A 19243-nucleotide genomic window follows, 5' to 3' on the forward strand; every position below is an offset into this window, starting at 1 on the left:
GCATATATATATACTTTTAATTTGCCTTATAATTCTTTAATTTAATTTAGCAAAATGTACTGACTTTGAGTTTGTTAATAGAAAGTGCAACTGATATTAATGTTTTTTTGTGGAACAATAAAATCCGCTTTAGTTTTAAAGATGTCACTTACAGTGCTCTAAAACTATATGTTCATTATAGTGTTGGTTACTGTTTAATTATAGCACTGATTCATATTTTTATATCTATTTAGCTTTTTTTACCTACTTTTATTTATTTTTAATAATGCTTTAATCAATTTATATTAAATTGTACTGCTTGTATTGTTGTTTGTTTATTGTTAAAAAATGTAGATCTATAATGCTCCTTTCTGTGCACATCAATCACATAATAATAACGAAGCCATGTCTGACTGCACGAGCATATTTCATGACAATCCTGTCTGCACCGCAACAGTGTAAATGAGTGATGATGTCACAATTGTCTAAAAAGTAATTGGTCATGAGTTATGATGTCACATCCAACGACTTGTCACTGCAGTTACATGAATGATAATCATTGATGCATCGCGAACGGTGCAACAAGCACCGTATTCTGAACATACTGAGTGATGTCATCCTTCATGAGTGATGATGTCACATCCCGCTGCTGTTGTAACTGTGACGTGATGAATGCCGATCTCACGTCCTCCTGTCAGTGCGGTGCTGGGCGATGACTGATGATGTCACTGCCTGCTAATAGCCTGTATTAATATCAGCGGCAGGGCACCTCCATTAGTGTAATGGGGCCGATAATGATGATGATAGTTTCAACACAGAGCTGTCGGAGCAGCAGCCAGCTGTAAATGATGATCCAGCAGCTCCGGGGGTCTTTATCCTTTTCCCCACAGGAAACATTTACGCATCACCCACCAGGGACTTACAGTGCGGCGATGTGACCTGCACACATATGGCGAAACCAGGAAATTGAGATTTTATAATTGCTGATTCCAGGTGAAACAGCTGCTTCCTGCATTTCTCTGGATGAACAAAATGTTTGCGGTGTTAGAGAGAGACTTGGCTGCAAGCCTAAAATAATTCAGTTAAGTCAGTCTGAGCAAAATTTAAAACCATATTCATGCTGGTACCTCTCAGATGTTGTTATGTCTGTCGGACCTCACAACACAGAATTACAGGACTGAACCAACACTTCTGGTGTTGCTGCAGCTTTTCCAGCAGCAGCGCTGTAGCCTGACAGTGTGGACTCTGACCACTGTAAGCCTCATCCTCACTTAATGCATCTACTGTGTACATCATGCATCTGTGGTGGTCATTATGGTAAACAGTAGTGAACATTGCAGAGAGCCGAAGTGGAGCGGAAACTTCAGACTGCTGTTGCAGAAGCAAGAAATCCTCATTCCAAATCCCATTGACATTTACCGCTCATCATTTCTGAATGTGCTCCTATAGACAACAGAAAAGATGAGAAACTACTGTTTTACTGTGAACACACTCGAATGATAAAGAAATGAAATACTGCTGCTCCTGATGATGTTATTTTGGTATCTTAAAATTGTTTACACCATTTGAATCACGAGGCTGCAGCAGCCTGATACTATTCAAAAAATAACAACAGCATTGTCCCTCGGCCTGAATTTGGACCAGTGACTGTTAAGTGGTTAAAGATGTAATAATTCTCAAATCTGTGTATATGTCCAGCTGGAGTGGAAATGTGTTTGATTGCACTGAACATGATGTTAATGTGGTGAATACACTGCTGATTGATTGAAACCATCCAAAAACATGCACCTCAGGACTGTGCTGACAGGTCATCATTGTAAATGAGAATTGGTTCTCAATTGATATTACCTGGTTAAATAAAGGTCAAATAAAATAAAAAACAAAATAAACCTCCGAAATGTGATGTTGAACTACATACACTGAAAAGACAGGAAATACAATGCCCATAGTGATGAACCAATGTGATGATTGTAAATATCATTCAAAATGCAGCAAAGCAATTTCTAGAACAGTTTCAAAGAGTCTGTAAATACATTTCCACATGCAGGCTCGGTGGTTGCCCGGAACAACGGCGGACGTCACGCATTTAAGCTCATGTGAAAGTTGAAAGGTAGAAACATAATAGGATCCATTTCTCACAAAAAGTCCTTTAAGGCAGATCCGTGATGGTTGTCAAGAGGATGAGTGGCTTCATAAAACCAAGTGCCAACAGGGGCTGTGGTGATTTGAGATGAGCTGCATCGATCTGAGCTGTCTAAGCACACAACTGGAATTGATAGCGCTATAACGCCATTTCTATCCAATTCAAGCTGTGTGTGTCTAAGTTTAGACTGTGCCACTAGCTTAAAGCATGACTCATGCTGTCAATAGTGGGGAGAGATGCCCCACGGTTGGTTACTGCTGTGATGGTGGCCGGTATTATGACTGCAGTTTCATAACGGTCCCAAACACACGAACATACAAGTGCTGATAAATTGGGCTTTTATTAAAGCCTCATCTGTGTCATTCACCTCCAGTATGCAGGTCAGTGCTGACTGATTACATACTTATTATGGAGCGGATCGGTTCTGCCTGCGCAGTCAAACATCAGAGACTGAGGAGAGAAAGACAGAAAGTCACTTTTGTTTTATACAGAATACAAACTGCCTGTTGTTTTGATGAAATCTTAACTGCAGCAGGAGGTTGCATCTAAATGAGGGGAGTAATGCTAAGCTGTGTTTATTTAAAAAAAAAAAATGCATATGTATTCTGAGTTACAGTATATGAAGGCTCACACCAGACGTTTTTACAAGTTGTCTGCTTTCATTTATTTATTTTGTCCAGCTTTTCATGCCTCTCATTCAGTTTAGCTGCTGACAAAATACACAAATAGCATAATATTTGATCAGTGTTTCTGTTTTAAGCAAATAATGAAGCTGGATATGCTCAAAAAGTCGGAATAAAAGCTGACTTAAAGGTTCTGGTAGAAATGCTCACCACTAAATCTGCTTTCTGAAGACGGTAAGTGGTGAACAGTCCTGGTTCCATTTTATAGCCTTCACTTCTACAGAAGTTGTCTACGTGTCTTTTTCTGGCGAATACCCAGTCATTCTGTACTCTGTCGACACCCCCACCTTCCACCTAAATTTAGAGACTGAAAACTGAGAGATGTGATAGAGGAACTACAACCATTACAATGACTAGTAAACTTAGCTATAGCCTGCTGTGTCTACTGAAGCCTGTGAATTCTGATCAACTGTCCAGACATTAAAATGACTGAAAATGGGTAAAACATGTTACTGTAGGAAACAGAGCCAGAGGGACCAGAGGACCACTGGACATGATCTGACCGAGCTGACAGAGGGCTGGGGTTGGGAGGGTGTGGGAGAGTTTCACTGGGAATGTGTTGGTGGTGTGAGTCTTGGTTTGAATCCATTTTTCTAAAACGAGGTTTCAAGTTGCTCTTTAAAGACTGCAGCTTGTGTACATGACGGGAGGAGGCTCCGAAGGAGGTAAAGTTGGACTGAAGTGTCTTTGATAAAAGTGTGTGAGTTCATTGGACTGTACTACATACTTTTAGATACAATCTAAGTTTTAAAATCTTTGCATGCCTACATTCACCTCAGTTAACCTGCTGTGTACTGTGAAGTCACACAAGCTGATCGTCTTTAGAATCAGGTCATGAGGTAAAATCAGTGAAGCCTCTTTCTCCACCGCACAAATATTATTACATTACATTTGATTTAGCTGACGCTTTTATCCAAAGCGACTTACAATAAGTGCATTTCAACCATGAGGGTACAAAACCAGAACAACAGGAATCAAGAAAATACAATTTCTTCAAGAAAGCCAAACTACAAAGTTCTATCAGTAAGTTCCATGTTAAGATACGAAAGTTCTACTGTTCAAGGTGAAGTCTGAAGAGGTGTGTTTTTAGTTTGTGGTGGAAGATGTTCAGAGTTTCTGCTGTCCTGATGTCGGTGGAGCTCATTCTACCATTTAGAAGTCAGGACAGCAAACAGCCAGGATTTTGTAGAGAGTTTAGCTCAGTGAGGAGCAACAAGCTGATTGTTAGAAGCAGAGCGGAGGGAGCGGCCTGGGATGTAGGGTTGGACCATGTCCTGTTACGATGAAAGCTGATGAAAAGTTATTGTGCAGAAAACCATGAGCTGCATCACTCTCATACCAAAGAAAACATTACTATGTGCCAAGATCTGAAACCCATTTTAATGACATCTGAAAACATTTGTGACATTTGTCCTGAATGGACATTGACAGTGTCTGATTAAACTCAAACGTTGTGTCTACACGGAGGGTGAAATATGAGCAAGATCCACTTTCAGGCTTCGAGGTGCTCAGAGTACAATAAACAATCACTGGAGTTATGTATAAATGGGGGAAAAAATTGTTTATGGGCGTATAGTGTGAGTGAAATATGAGCCAGTGCAGATACGTGGACTGATCCGCAGAGGAGCGTGCGGCACGGGACGTTTAAAATGCTGTTTGTATGGAAAATAAGCTGCTGGTGCCTGGTGTTCCTGATTGTCAGCACGAAAGCACAATCAGCAGCAGTGTCTGACCCACATCATAACATCCCCTCAGTCTTTTCAGTCTGTTGCCATAGTGACAGAGGTGCCCACTTACTGACCCGAGTGCAGTTGTTGGCCTTGGGCTCCAGCTCGGTGACCTGGGTAATCTGTTTGAGGAAGTCGGACTCCTGCATCCCCGGCTGGGAGCCCCGTCGCTTGAACTGCGCCCGCGGGTTGGCCAGGATCACCTGGACGTTCACCGCAAAGCCTGAGGGAGAGGAGGACGAGGAAGAAGGGGAGAGAAGAGAAAAAAGGTGAGGTCGTTAGCCAGAATGGATTAAAAACACATTATGAGTCCGTTATAATCGCAGCAGTTCATTAGTGTATCAAATGGTGATGATATGGCTGATATGAAATTCATTTACCACAGGGGTCTGTGATAATTGTACCACAGAGGAGAAGGAAAACATGAGAAAGTCAGAGGGAAGTCAAAATGCTCATGATGCCAGTGTGTTGGAGCAGAGGTGGGGATTAATGGCTGGCTCGCAACCAGATTTAATCAATCTGATTAAAAAACATGGTACCTGTGGGGGAGAACTGGCTATCTGACACTGTAATTACAAAAGCCGAAAGATATTAGCTGCCCTGCAGCCACAGATATGTTTGAAGGTTGGAAAGTAATTCAGATTGTAAGATTAGTGTTTCAAAATATTTTCCATAACTCATATTACGCTCACTTTGTATAATACAACCCCTTCTGCTGCTGTACTATACTTAACCTTGCAGCTCGTAGAAAGTGTGTGTGGAGAACATGTCGTTCACACATCTGAAGTGTTGTGTGACCTCGAGGCCAGAGGTCTGGAGGTGACAAGTGACGTGTCTCTTTTACATGTTTGGCCTCCACCTAGCTGCCCTCCTTCTGTCAGGACGAAGTGCTCAGAGACGGAGCGACGGACAAAAAGAGAGCAGCAGGTAAAGTAGGAGTCCTTTCAGGATGAGTTGCTTCCAAATGGTCCCCACAGGAAGCTCTTCCAGAGTTCTGGGGTAAGATGTAACATTTATTCTGCCCTCTGCCTGCCGATGAGATGAGGTATTGATCTCTGGTCTTACTCTGCCAGCAGTCTGCAGTTTATCTGTCTGGCTTTGAGGGACATTGTTGCCACAGTAAGTAATTTTGCATTTTTATTGACTGATTCTCTTGAAATTCAGGACTCGGGCCTCCGTTGATTTGTAACTGCCTGAAGTTGTTTTGGAAAGACGCATGTAATTACTGATTGTCAGATTTTAAAGTCAACAAATTCGGGTAATTGGCCCTCAGCTCAATATGATTTCCTTTTCATGTGATGCTCAGATGAGTTTTTCCTCCACTTCCACATCTTCACAGCCAGCGTTTATCACAAAATACAGTAGTCAGTTATTTACTCCTTCATCTGATGTTACTTAAACCACACACTCACAATCTCGTGGAAAATGTAGGACTTTTCTGGCTTCTCAAAAACATTTGAGTGGATAACAAGTCTTCCAGGAAGTTTAAACTATATTCATGTATTAATACATGCTGTTCAGATTGTTGATAGCTATTTTTTTTAATGAATGAATGTACATAAAAAAGAGAAACTAAACGTAAACTGTCTCCTTTTTGGTAAAGAAATGTCAAAATAAGCTTATCAGTGACTTGTGTGTTACTGCTGTAACTTCTTTAATGGATGTTGTAACATGATAACATGGTGAACGGTAAACGGCGTCATACATTACACCATGAAAATGTTCCAAAACCACGTTTCCTTTGGGTAAAATACATGTTTCACATGTACTTGACCATATATGGTCATATAAGATTTTACACATATATGTATTTCATGTGTTTCATCTGGGCCTCCAGATATGTTTGAAGACATATAAGTATGAGTAGTTCGAAAAATATTTTTCATCGAAAACCCTTTCTATTTTATAGTTACAAATTCTTAAAATTACATCTACACCTCCTTCCTCATTGTAAAATCCAGAATCTATTAATATGCAAATATTTTTCATTTAAAAAGTTACCGGATACAAAATGTCTCCTACATCACTGAAAGCCATCAGCGTTGTGGTTTCCCTTACATACAGTACGTCATTCATTCACACAGTGAAGCTAAAAGATCCATGAAGAGGCACTTTGAGGGTCTACAGGTGCAGTAGCAGCTCTGTGAAAATCATTGTTCTCACGATGATAACATGCTGATGTTTAGCAGCCATAGTCATATCCTGCATATTTGTTATGTGATAGCGTGTTTATTAATTCGAACTAAACCCAGAGTACAGCTGTGGCTGACAATGTTTGGTCATAAAGCAAAGTAATAAAAAATAAAAAAAAATAATAAAAGCTAACTGAAGTTTTGGGATGATAACAGATGAGAAGTCAGGGGATGAACAAAGATATTACAAGCCACCGTGAGGACATCATATTTCATACAATCCGTACAGTAGTTTCATTTCAGTCTGGACCGAAGGGATAAATGAACTTTTTAGCCGTTAGCTGGACTTTCCAGGTAGAACACGAGGTACTGTACACACTGCACCATTTATTTTCTTCCCTGTACGCCCCCACCCTCCATCCTCCACCCTACGGACACCCCCTCTGGGCTGAAAACGAACCCCATCAGCACCTTCTCCTCTTTATTTTACCTGCATAACTCCCTCAGACCTTCCTGCTGAGTCAGAGGACAGAAACAGCAACAGAGGAAGAGACCTGCAGTCACATACATTTAAGATGGAAATAATCAAACTTTGGCTCACTTAAAACATTAGAAGTTTATTCTTTACACTTTCAATCCAGTGTTGGATTCATGAGCTGAACTAATGTCTGTGTGTTAAGGCACAAAGTGGAGCTGAGAAATGATTATCTTAGCTTAGGTTAGTTTAGCTTAGCTTAGCATGAGGACTGAAAGCAGAGGGAAACAGCTAACTTGGCCCACTCCAAAATTCGAATGTATGTCCACAAACACACATGTTGTTTGTTTAATCTGTGCAGAAACAGTAATGCATCAGTGAGAATTTGTGGTTTTACTTCGCCAAGTGACTTCTGCAAAAGTACTGGAAGGACCAATAAACTGTTGTTCATCAAGAAATAGTTCAGGCATGTAACTCATTCTAAACTAGAACCTGTAATTTTAACATGAATGTTTATGTTTGATATCATCATAAGAAGTGTGTTGTAGGTTGTGGTATATCCGGCCACTTAATTCTACGAAGCTAATCATCTCCAGCTGCATTTTTAAACTGATATTTTTATACCGATGTATGACAATGTATGATGTGAAAGAAGTTGCTCACAGTGAACCGACAGCAAATTGTCCCCAGTTCTTCTGGTCCTCTCGGCTCTATGAAAATCTATAAGTGAATTGAATTGTTTAGCTGTTCAATAACTTTACGGTTGGTTTCATTCTCATTGTTCAGAGTTTGGTTTTGGCTGCAGAAGGAAGCCTTTTTTTTATTCATAAAAAAGTTCTAAAAATACCAAAGAGCATTCAAAGTTAGAGCTGGTAAACACAGTGGCACATGTAACAACTAAAGTGTTTGATATTTCAATCAGGAGGTGGTGGAGACCAAAACCAGAGCTTAAATATTGGAATAACATTCAGCTGTTGGCCAGAAACGCACACAAAAAGAAAATGTTGCTTCATGACTGCTGAATGGGTAAATAGGCAACCACATGAATTTATAAAGTGATAATATATTGCGTTCACTTCCTTAATTGCAGGTTTAACGCAGACATGAAATTGGTGTCAGTCTATGTTTTGCTCTCAGAAAGTAAAGAGTATTTATTTAAAATGAAAATTTTTGCTTTAAATATGGAAACTCCATCACAACCAAACATGCAGAGTCTATTGCGTTTTAAATGTTTGACCCGACCCTAAAGTTTCAAATGTTTTCGCTTCGCACTGACACCTGAATGCAACAAAGCCAGTAGCCTTTTGACATGATTGATGCTTTCACAACATGTCCTCTCAAGCATAATGTAACTAAGTTGATGAAAAAGAAAATTAGAAAAAGACAAAGAAACTGAAATTAGTGGTTATAATGAAGGAAAACCACTGCGAAATGTAAACTATATTGTGTAATTTAATTCATAATTTCTAGTAAATTTGCAAATGTTTTGTATAGTCTTTAACCTCCCCATCACCACAGTGAAAATTAAAGTGTTAGGTGTTTGTGTTTTAAGAAAATCAGCTACTCCTCAGAGGGATGCTGAAGTTTGAGCATGACAGAATGTGCAGAAATTGTGGTCCTCCATGAACGAAGCCTCGGAATAATTACCGAAGATTTATTTATGCAAATCGTTAGTGGGTGGCACACCTTGGCAATCAGTGCATGAGTGCAGGAATTTACCCCCTGTAATTCGCCATCCTCGCTTCTTCTATTCTCCCTCCTTTCCCCTCCCCCTCCTGACTGAACAACAGTTTCTAGGCTGCAGCTATCCAGAGGTAGCGACACGCGGCCAGCAGACAAGACGGCGGTCCTTTGAGTAAAGTTAGTGTCAGTGTGGGTCACAGAGAGAAACTGTAGACATGCAAATGGCTTTGGCTCCCGATAGGCTTAAGTTTGCTGCATTTTAGGCTGGGGCCGCCTCCAGAAACACATCCTCATCAACAAAAATATATTCTGACACAACTAATGTTAATACATTCAAAGCTATACCGTCCTCTGCACTGATAACCGCTGTTTTAATTTGCCCATCTTATCTTAGAAAGAAAAAGAAAAAATATCCCAAAGACGAAGCTCATTCCCACTCCTGCAAACTAACTTTTATCTACACAACGCCACACACAAACTGACATGACACCTATACAGTTATTAGGTAATGCTGGTGTCAGGCGTATTACTGCTCTGTGTGTGATACTGCAGGCTAATCACAGAGATAAATGCAGCTCAGGTGGAGCAGACAGATATGAGCTATTACAAGATAGGCATCTCTCAACCCTGCAGCCAGACGCTGTGATATAGAGATCAATGCTTATCTGAGCCATGTTTGCCCAAGAGGCTATTGTCCAGACTCTGCACTAACTTTGTCCCACTTTACTCCTGACCTACTCCTGATGACCTATTTGACTATGTATCTATTGCAAGTAATGCGTTACGTTGTCTGGAGAAAAGTGTGGTCCTGTAGCTCATCATTAAATGGGCCCTTTGCATTTCAGTTTTTATTCAGTGAAAATAGAATTATTTCTGTTTAAAAGCATTTTCAAGAACTTCACGTGTTTTTATTGAAGGACATTTAGTTTCTCAGCCAACCGAGGCAGTCGAAATGATGAACGTCACTCACTTGTTCAACACAGATCTGTCAGCTGCTTCGGCTCGTGTACAGCTTCATTCACAGTGTAAATAGGCTACTTTGTGCCACTAGTATTGATTTTAGGTGTGGTGGACACTTCTTGTAATGTCCACCCCCACTTCCCATTCCTGACAATAGTAATACCAAAATGTGAAATAGCCATGCTGTGTGCTGTCTAGGCGTGGAAGTTACATGTTTTGAAAGCGTGAAACTTACACGTACGTAAATGTCTTGTGACACGGGATCATGTGACCAAGGTCCCACAACTGAGGCAACAAACGCTGTTTTTTTTGGCAGTATAAGAAGGAAGGAGGGGTGGCTTGATGGTTGGAGTTAGTTTTCCCTGACTCCAACAATGTAAGTCTCCTAATCTCAACCATGTTCCTTCTCCTAATCTCAATCATGTTCCTTCTCCTAATCTCAACCATGTTCCTTCTCCCAATCTCAACCATGTTCCTTCTCCTAACCTCAACCACGTTCCTTCTCCCAATCTCAACCATGTTCCTTCTCCTAACCTCAACCATGTTCCTTCTCCTAACCTCAACCATGTTCCTTCTCCTAACCTCAACCATGTTCCTTCTCCTAACCTCAACCATGTTCCTTCTCCTAACCTCAACCATGTTCCTTCTCCTAACCTCAACCACGTTCCTTCTCCCAATCTCAACCATGTTCCTTCTCCTAACCTCAACCATGTTCCTTCTCCTAACCTCAACCATGTTCCTTCTCCCAATCTCAACCATGTTCCTTCTCCTAACCTCAACCACGTTCCTTCTCCCAATCTCAACCATGTTCCTTCTCCTAACCTCAACCATGTTCCTTCTCCTAACCTCAACCATGTTCCTTCTCCTAACCTCAACCATGTTCCTTCTCCTAACCTCAACCACGTTCCTTCTCCTAACCTCAACCATGTTCCTTCTCCCAATCTCAACCACGTTCCTTCTCCTAACCTCAACCATGTTCCTTCTCCTAATCTCAACCATGTTCATTCTCCTAATCTCAACCACGTTCCTTCTCCCAATCTCAACCATGTTCCTTCTCCTAACCTCAACCACGTTCCTTCTCCCAATCTCAACCATGTTCCTTCTCCTAACCTCAACCATGTTCCTTCTCCTAACCTCAACCACGTTCCTTCTCCTAACCTCAACCATGTTCCTTCTCCTAACCTCAACCATGTTCATTCTCCTAATCTCAACCACGTTCCTTCTCCCAATCTCAACCATGTTCCTTCTCCTAACCTCAACCACGTTCCTTCTCCCAATCTCAACCATGTTCCTCCTCCTAACCTCAACCATGTTCCTTCTCCTAACCTCAACCATGTTCCTTCTCCTAACCTCAACCATGTTCCTTCTCCTAACCTCAACCACGTTCCTTCTCCTAACCTCAACCACGTTCCTTCTCCTAACCTCAACCATGTTCCTTCTCCTAACCTCAACCATGTTCCTTCTCCTAACCTCAACCATGTTCCTTCTCCTAACCTCAACCATGTTCCTTCTCCTAACCTCAACCATGTGCTTATTTAGTAACCACAAACACGTGTTTAGCTAAAAGTTTATTTTTCCTGTAAATCACATGGCTCTACACACAAAGCGTGGCTATCTCACATTTTGCTTTGGTGAACCGGCATGTCTATCTCACGTTTTGCTGTGATACTGGGTTTCACACTATTTATCGATCAAATGGGTGATGGTAACATGTCAAGAAACACAAAACTGAGCCAACAAATGCAGTGAAAATGAACACTGTGAGCAAGTAAACAACATAAGGTTTCAAGTCCTTCAGAAAATTCAGCTTCTCAAATGTTTTATAAGAAATGAAATGCATTCGACACATTTGTTGTAGGATGCTAGCAGGGCACCTTGGTGAGTAATGTGGAGTTGTTTGTTTGTTTGCAATAAAACTCCACAGGGTACCTTTCACAACAAAGTCAGCCACCTGATGAGCTTGAAAAATGTGATTAAGACAGAATGTGTCAGAACGAGGGGGATGAGGGGTGTGTGTATGTGTGTGTGTGTGTGTGTGTGTGTGTGTGTGCGCGTGTGTGTGTGTGTGTGTGTGTGTGTGTGTGTGTGTGTGTGTGTGTGTGTGTGTGTGTGTGTGTGTGTGTGGAGGGCGGCAGAAACCAAGAAATCTAATGAGCAAAGAAAAAAAGAAGAGGGAATTTGCCGTTTGGTTCATTGTGGTTGTTGTACAACACTTTCTTTGGAAACAAAATGGTACTTTCTTGTTCTGCCTCTGAGGGTCTCCTGTGCATCCTTTTATTACATCCATTCATCAGTCACACATACAAAAAAAACTATTTCCTGATGGTTCAAATTGAAACACCAGCATTTTGTTGTTTTCTTGTTTGTTATCACTTAATTTTGCCGGATTCTTATGGCTCTCTTGTAGGAATGTGCAAACACAACTTGGCTCCCAATTTAGTTTCTGTGTTTAGTTCCTGTAGAAACATTAGCTGTCTTTCTATGACTCATTTGTTATGATTTTGTTGACCTTTTGAATTTGAACTTGGTGACATCCAAGTAAAACTTTGCTCTGACAGGCATTTGCCACATAATTTCAAAAGTTACTGGCTGGTTTTGATTTTTAGACGCTTTTATCCTCCAGCACCATCTCCCTGAATCTGCAGCTGCATACACATCCAAATATAAAATGAAATGTAACGCATTAGAGAAACTGCATTGTAATGAGCTACAGGAGATAAAGCAAAGATGTAACCCTCTGATTTGAATGACACTAAGACTCCAGTGCTGAATAATTCAATTCCACTTTATATTACATCTATCAAAAAATCTAAATCAAACGTGGAGCAATTTAAAATGAGAAAATAAGAAACAGGTAAAAAGAGCAATAAATAAAAACATGAATTGAAAAAGAAAACAATGCCTGGCACACCGTGATGTTCTTTATTGATTTATCTTATCAGTATAACCTGGAGCTTTGGTAGCCTGAGGGAACCGTGCGATCACACCGTTGCCCTCCAGTTTACAGGTTTAGAGCGTGCAGCCAATTTCTTTATTTTTGTTTCCTCCTTTAGTCATCCCGTCTCTCTGTCTCCGTTCCTGCCCATTGCTCTGATTCATTCTGAACTCACAGGCTGATATGAAACTCAAAAGAGTTTATCTCCGGGGCAAAAACATAAATAAGCAGACTTGGTAACCACAACGCTGTGACACTAAAATCAGAAACCAAAAAAGGACCAAACTGTTTATGTAACGTCTGTGCCCATTTAGATCCACTTCAGGAAACTTGACTATCTGCTCTTCTGAACACACCACATGATGTGTGATAGATGGAAAGGCTTTTTATTTGTTTTGAATAATGACAAGAGCGACTGAAAATCCAAGGAGAAAGGTGTCACTTCCCGACCACACTGTGATTGACAAGTGACTACTGGGATGTGCAGTGCAGAAACACCACGGCAACAAGCACCTGACACCAACGACTGACAAAAGCGAACAGGACAAAGCTGAGAGACCGAGTCCATCTAATGTCCGCTCAGTGATGAGTCCAGGAAACCTCAGAGGACAGTGTCAGTAAATAACATATTACTCATTAGCAAATGTGCCTCATTAATCATAGCTTTGAAATATGTTTGTTGTGATGTACATCTACTTCATTGGCAGCTGTTTCAGTCACCTGATGTAGTTGTACCCACTCAGCTCTACAAAGACTCTTCCTGCTTCATCCAATTTCAGATTTTCATGCTCCAAAATGACAAACAATGAATTCAGCCTTCCAAAATGCTCCTTCAGACACTAATAAGAAACAACACAGACACTACACATCCCTATTTTCTGACATTTCATGAATGAAATCAAATCAAAAACACAAAAGACAAAGAACTGAGTTTTTTCAGAATGTAGTGTTGAATGGTGGGAATTGAGTTCCAAACATTTTTATGCAATACTCCCCAAAATCTGCAGGTCTATGCCTCTACAAATGGCCAAAGGATTGTTGTTTTACTACCAAATTATCGGCATGAAATATGGGCATGTGTTTAATACAATATCCAATCACAGTCACTTCAGAAAGTGTTTAGTCCCATTCACTTTTTGCACATCAGTGCATCAGTAATTATAAAATGGAAGACATTTGGAACCAAGACTCTATCTAAAGTTCATCTGACCGAACTGAGCATACAAAAAAGAACACAGATGACACGCTCAGTCGTACGTTCGGGTGTAAAATGCCTTTATTTGCCTGGTCCATACACCAATATCTATGTGCAACCGCTTCTCTCTTCTTCCTTCTCCCTGCTCCCTTTATAGGGGAGAGCTCATCAGTCCCTATTTGGCTCAGCTGTGCTCATTACACCTGCCCGGCACCGTTCCCTGAACCACTCCTCCCACTCTCCACCACCTGCAGCTGAGCTAACCACACCCCACCACCACATACCCCCGCCACCACATACCCCCACCGCCCGACTTAGGCCGGGGAGCCATCCGGCCTAACCTACTCCTCCCCCCCCCCAGAGAGCGGGAGAGGAAGTCGGCCACAGTCATCTGCGCCCCCGGCCTATGGACCACCTTGAAGTTAAAAGGCTGTAATGCCAGATACCACTGAGTGATCCGTTGGTATCCTTCATGCAGTGGAGCCACTGCAGCGGAGCGTGGTCCGAACAGAGGGTGAATGAGTGTCCCAGCAGGTAGTACCGCAGGGAGTCGACCGCCCACCGGATGGCCAGGCACTCTTTCTCCACTGTGCTGCACCTGGCCTCCCTCTCCGATAACTTCCAGCTGATGTACACAACAGGGCGGTCCACCCCCCGCACCTCCTGGGACAAAACGGCCCCCAGCCCTCTGTTCGACGCATCAGTCTGCAGAGTAAAGGGGAGAGAGAAGTTAGGGGTGCACACTTCCCTGGGTTGGCGGTGAGCCCAGCCTGCCTCAGGGACTCCAGCACCGTGCCCACCCGCTGCACATGCTCCGCCCAGGTGGTGCTGTGGATGATGACATCATCCAGGTAGGATACATATGCCACATATGCAGCGTGCGGACGAAGCACCCAGTCCATGAGGCGTTGGAAAGTGGCCGGGGCACCGAACAACCCAAAGGGAAGTGTAGTGAATTGGTATAATCCAAACGGAGTGGAGAAGGCCGTTTTTTCCTTGGACTCTGGCGAGAGAGGAATCTGCCAGTAGCGCTTGGTTAAATCCAGTGTTGTGAAGAAACGTGCAGTGCCCAGCCAGTCCAGGAGTTCGTCGACCACACCTCCAACACTTCTGCCCTGGTGGTTGAGGAACCCCCTGTAGGTTGGGAAGGGCGCCGGGGCCGGCTGGACCTGTGGGATCGGTGAACCTGGGGGTTGTTAGTGCCCGCGAAGCTGGCAGGGCCCGAGCCACCCCGGTTGTTGGATCCTCCAGGATCAGGCGCAGGAATCGGTCGGGCTGCAGCTGGCGACCGACCGCCATCCTCCTGCCCGCTGGGATGAACCGCGAGGTGGTCCTCGGCAAGGGTGATGGCAGCTTCTAGCATCGCCGGACGGTGGCAGCAGACCCATGCCGCTGTCCCGGCCGGCAGTCCCTCCGTGAACTGCTCCCCCACGATCTTGTCCACCATCGCCGGCGCTGTCCGGCTGCAGCCTTCTGGTCGCCGAGTCCCTCAGTCGCTGAGCGAAGGCGAATGGCCGGTCCCCGGGCCCCTGCCTAGCCTCCCGGAAGTTCCTCCTGTGGTCCTCCGGGGACAGGCCCAGCCGGTCCATAATGACTCTTTTCACGTCCGTGTACCATCGTCTGTACCCGGGAGGCAACCCCAGAGCCGCTGTCTGCGCCTCCCCTGTCAGGAGAGGCAGGAGTCGCACCGCCCACTCCGCCGCCAGCCAGGCACATGCCTCCGCCATCGACTCGAACATGTCCATAAAGACTTGTACGTCATCCACCGGCGTCATCTTGTGCATGGCACATGCCCGGCACCGTTCCCTGAACCACTCCTCCCACTCTCTACCCCCAGCAGCTGAGCTAACCACACCCCGCCACCACAACGCCAGTGCAGTGATGTGGGTATCATCCCCTCCACATCACTGCTGTGCTATCAGCATGAACCTCCCACACCTTCAGCTGCTTTCTGCATTTAATCGAGCTAAGCTTGCTCAGACTTGAACTAAAACACCAAATTAAAATGAATTTGAATCTGACAATAAACAGTCAACGTAAACCTTGAAGTGTCCACAGCTACAATCTGCATGTATCCTGATATTTTGATAGAGTGTGATATATATTTCACTGCTATGTTTTCTGGTTCTCGCTGCAGTCCTTCAGTGCAGGAGAAATGTCTCTATCCCGTTTTCTGCTCCTCTCAGCTCACCGGCTCAGGAGCAGGGAATAAACACCGGGGTTACTGGGGGTTAAACACTTTCATGTCCCTATCTCAGGGAGAACTCCCAAGGCACGAGTGCCACACAACAAAGGTACAACCGTCTTTGTGTGGCAGTGGGCGTGCATGCACCCTGTATTGTTGTATTTACTCTGTGTGCACACATACATTAATTTTCTCTCTTTTGCAGCTGCATTGTGCTTTCAGGAAATTGCATGCATGTCATGGAACATGAACGCTTGTCCACTCGTCTTAATTCAAGTGCTGGCAGGTGTGGGGTGCTATAGCGTGTCCTTCCAGTAGGTACATGATGTAATTGTCTGTGTGTGTTTGTGCACATGTGCATAATTACAGGCGCACATACACTCTGAGGTGAATAGTGCTCCACATGGTCATTGTCCCAGCTCCATTGTGTCTGGCTAAATGAGACAGAGCAGTAGATGGGAGGCTTTAGTGGTCTCCTAACAATACAGCGCTGTATAACACAATACTATTAGGACACGCACTGGCACTCGCTCAGCGCTTTGCATACACCCCATTGTAAATCCTATGAATAATAATCTAAGAATGAATAAAGTTTGGGCCGTTTGCTTGGCGCAGCCATTGTTGTCCTTGCAGAATTCAAAGCAAGAAAAAAATGCTTCGTAATGCAGCCGCCGCAGTAAATCTTAGCGTTGCAAATTGACAGTGTAATTATACAGCACAGTGTAAAAGTAAGGCTGATAATTACACTGTGTGTGTGTGTGTGTGTGTGTGTGTGTGTGTGTGTGTGTGTGTGTGTGTGTGTGTGTGTGTGTGTGTGTGTGTGTGTGTGTGTGTGTGTGTTTGAGAGAGAGAGATTAGGTGGAATGGGATGGTTGGAAGTAGGATGGAGGCATGAGATCTTGGTCATGGTGAAGCAGGAAAGGTGGAGGAGAGAAAACGAGAGGCTCGCTGCTGATATCACGGTTTAATTAAAACCAATCCTGAGGGCTGATCTGTGCATATGTGTGAGCGTGTTACTGCATGTGTGTGAGCGTGTTACTGCATGTGTGTGAGCGTGTTACTGCATGTGTGTGAGCGTGTTACTGCATGTGTGTGAGCATGTCGACATATGTGTTCAGAGTGATACAAGCATGCCATCACCACACCTCCGCTGCAGGGTCTCTTCTGCCGACGCTTCATACTATTAATTAAGAAAAAACATCTTCCACAGTCTAAATGGAGCGTGTGTGTGTGGGTGAGGTGGCATAAGGGATGGTGACGGACAGGGTGTTATTATTTGGTCAGTGTGATTAATTATTTTCCCTCAGGTCGGCGGGAGCGTGGGTGCCGATCACTCCTCTGATTGGATTTTTACACAGGAGATATGAAGATGTAAACAGATTGATGGGGATATCGGCTCAGCCTTTACTCTGCATTAGGACGATAATAAGTATAAAGACACAGTTGGACTGCTGTGATTCCATCTGAAAACTCTCTAACCCACCCAGATTCATATTACTGCCTTCAAATATTGTGGCATGACACGGATTCACTCTGTCGTACAGGTTTGGTCGCACCTCACAATTATGGTTTTGTTAAGAAAATTAGCAAAAGAAAGTTACTCATCAAAATGAGGTCATCAATGGAGCCAATAAACTAAATAGTCAAAATAGATCAACCATAATTGTCGGCTCCAATCAGAGGAGCATTTTCTTGTTTGTCAGCATCTTCCATAATGTAAAAAAAAATCCTGGCAAAATGCTAAAAGCTTTTCTGTCACATCCACACAGCAGCTTCAGTTAAGTTGAGGTAGCTAATACTGTGTTTACTTTCTAAAACATCTAACATTAATGCTATTTGACAGATTATTGTGTGTCATATTCTGACAAAATTAATGTCAAATATTATATGTGACAGCCTGTTATAGCCATCATTTGTCTTCCTTCATTTTGTTGATGTATCTTAAGTTCTGCTGACATTGTGAAGCAAATTTGAACTCCGAATATTCAATGTACAGCTGTGTTACTTGTCTTTTTTTGACCCTATTATCAAGGTAAAACATTAATATTGCTAGCATGTTAGAAAACAGGTGCACTATAAGTGTTCTGTTTCACATTAAGCACATCTTTAAATGTGAGCAATTAAAACTACATACAGTATCTGAGATCACAGACAGAGTCATCAGTCTTTGTCACACCTTGAAACCAAGATTGTCTGTTACAGACTGGTAAACAGAGGATTAGTAAACCCTGGTAGACCATAACCTGAGATTTAACTTCAAGTAATCGCTGAACTGCAAACCGCAATACCTGTAAGGTTAGTAGCTTATTTAGTGTGCATCTTGATCAACTAATATCTTTTTTTCGGGTAAATATGCTTGTTTGTCAGTTCAGATTCACGTTTTTGTATTTTAGTACAACTTGGATGCTTTTCACGCCCAACCATTGACCCAGAGCTCCTCCCCTGAAGGGTTTGTGATGCTTAAACAAAGGGAATAGCAAATAATACAATGACAAACATTTTCTCGTGTCAGGAAAAGAGAAGTCATTTTAGACACTTGGCTATATTTTTGTTGAGGGCAAACTAAAAAGAAAAGCTGTACCTCTTCTGTAGTTGTCATCCATCATTGATCCCACTGCTGCACTATACACATCATATGGATTTATATTATTGAATTGAGTTTATTGTTTGTTTGCTCTCACACTATGTTTATTTTTTGTCAGCTGTACTTATTCTGCATTTTATGGGTTTGGTCTGAAGTGTTGCATCCACACTTCAGGAAACGAAACAAGAGGAAAACAAGCAAAAACGGCTTTAAAGAATATGACCTGCCGAATGTAAATGAGGAAGATAGAAATATATCCATGATAAGCTCTATAATACACTTTTCTGATTGATAAAAAAGGTATAGATGAGGTCAAGCTGCACAGTCAGAAATGTTTTTTCAACATGTGAGCTTTAGGAAAACATTAAAGTAGAAATTATCATAAATACAGTGTAAGAAGCAGCATTGCGACATTTGCCTGCTAAAGTAAATACCACAGCTATTTTAGAAAGCAAAAGCAATGAAAAGGCAAAGAAATGAGGTTCAAAGCATTATTAAAAAAAGTCTTCAACATCAGCTGTTAGCAGTGATTTAAAAGCTCATAAATCCTCTTAGCATCTTA

The 19243-nt window shown here is 42.6% G+C and overlaps 1 protein-coding gene across 1 annotated transcript in view; it reads right to left on the bottom strand.

Moving 5' to 3' along the window:
• Positions 1 to 19243, bottom strand: part of b3gat2 (beta-1,3-glucuronyltransferase 2 (glucuronosyltransferase S)) — a 51830-nt gene that overhangs the window by 8633 nt on the left and 23954 nt on the right. The window contains exon 3 of the mRNA XM_069174803.1: positions 4607 to 4755. Coding sequence (XP_069030904.1) covers positions 4607 to 4755 — 149 coding nt within the window. The remainder of the gene's footprint in view (positions 1 to 4606; positions 4756 to 19243) is intronic.

The sequence above is a fragment of the Embiotoca jacksoni genome, unplaced genomic scaffold (assembly GCF_022577435.1).
Source record: "Embiotoca jacksoni isolate LCO1_2020_lvr unplaced genomic scaffold, fEmbJac1.0.p SCAF_61, whole genome shotgun sequence".
Taxonomy (NCBI): Eukaryota; Metazoa; Chordata; class Actinopteri; family Embiotocidae; genus Embiotoca; species Embiotoca jacksoni.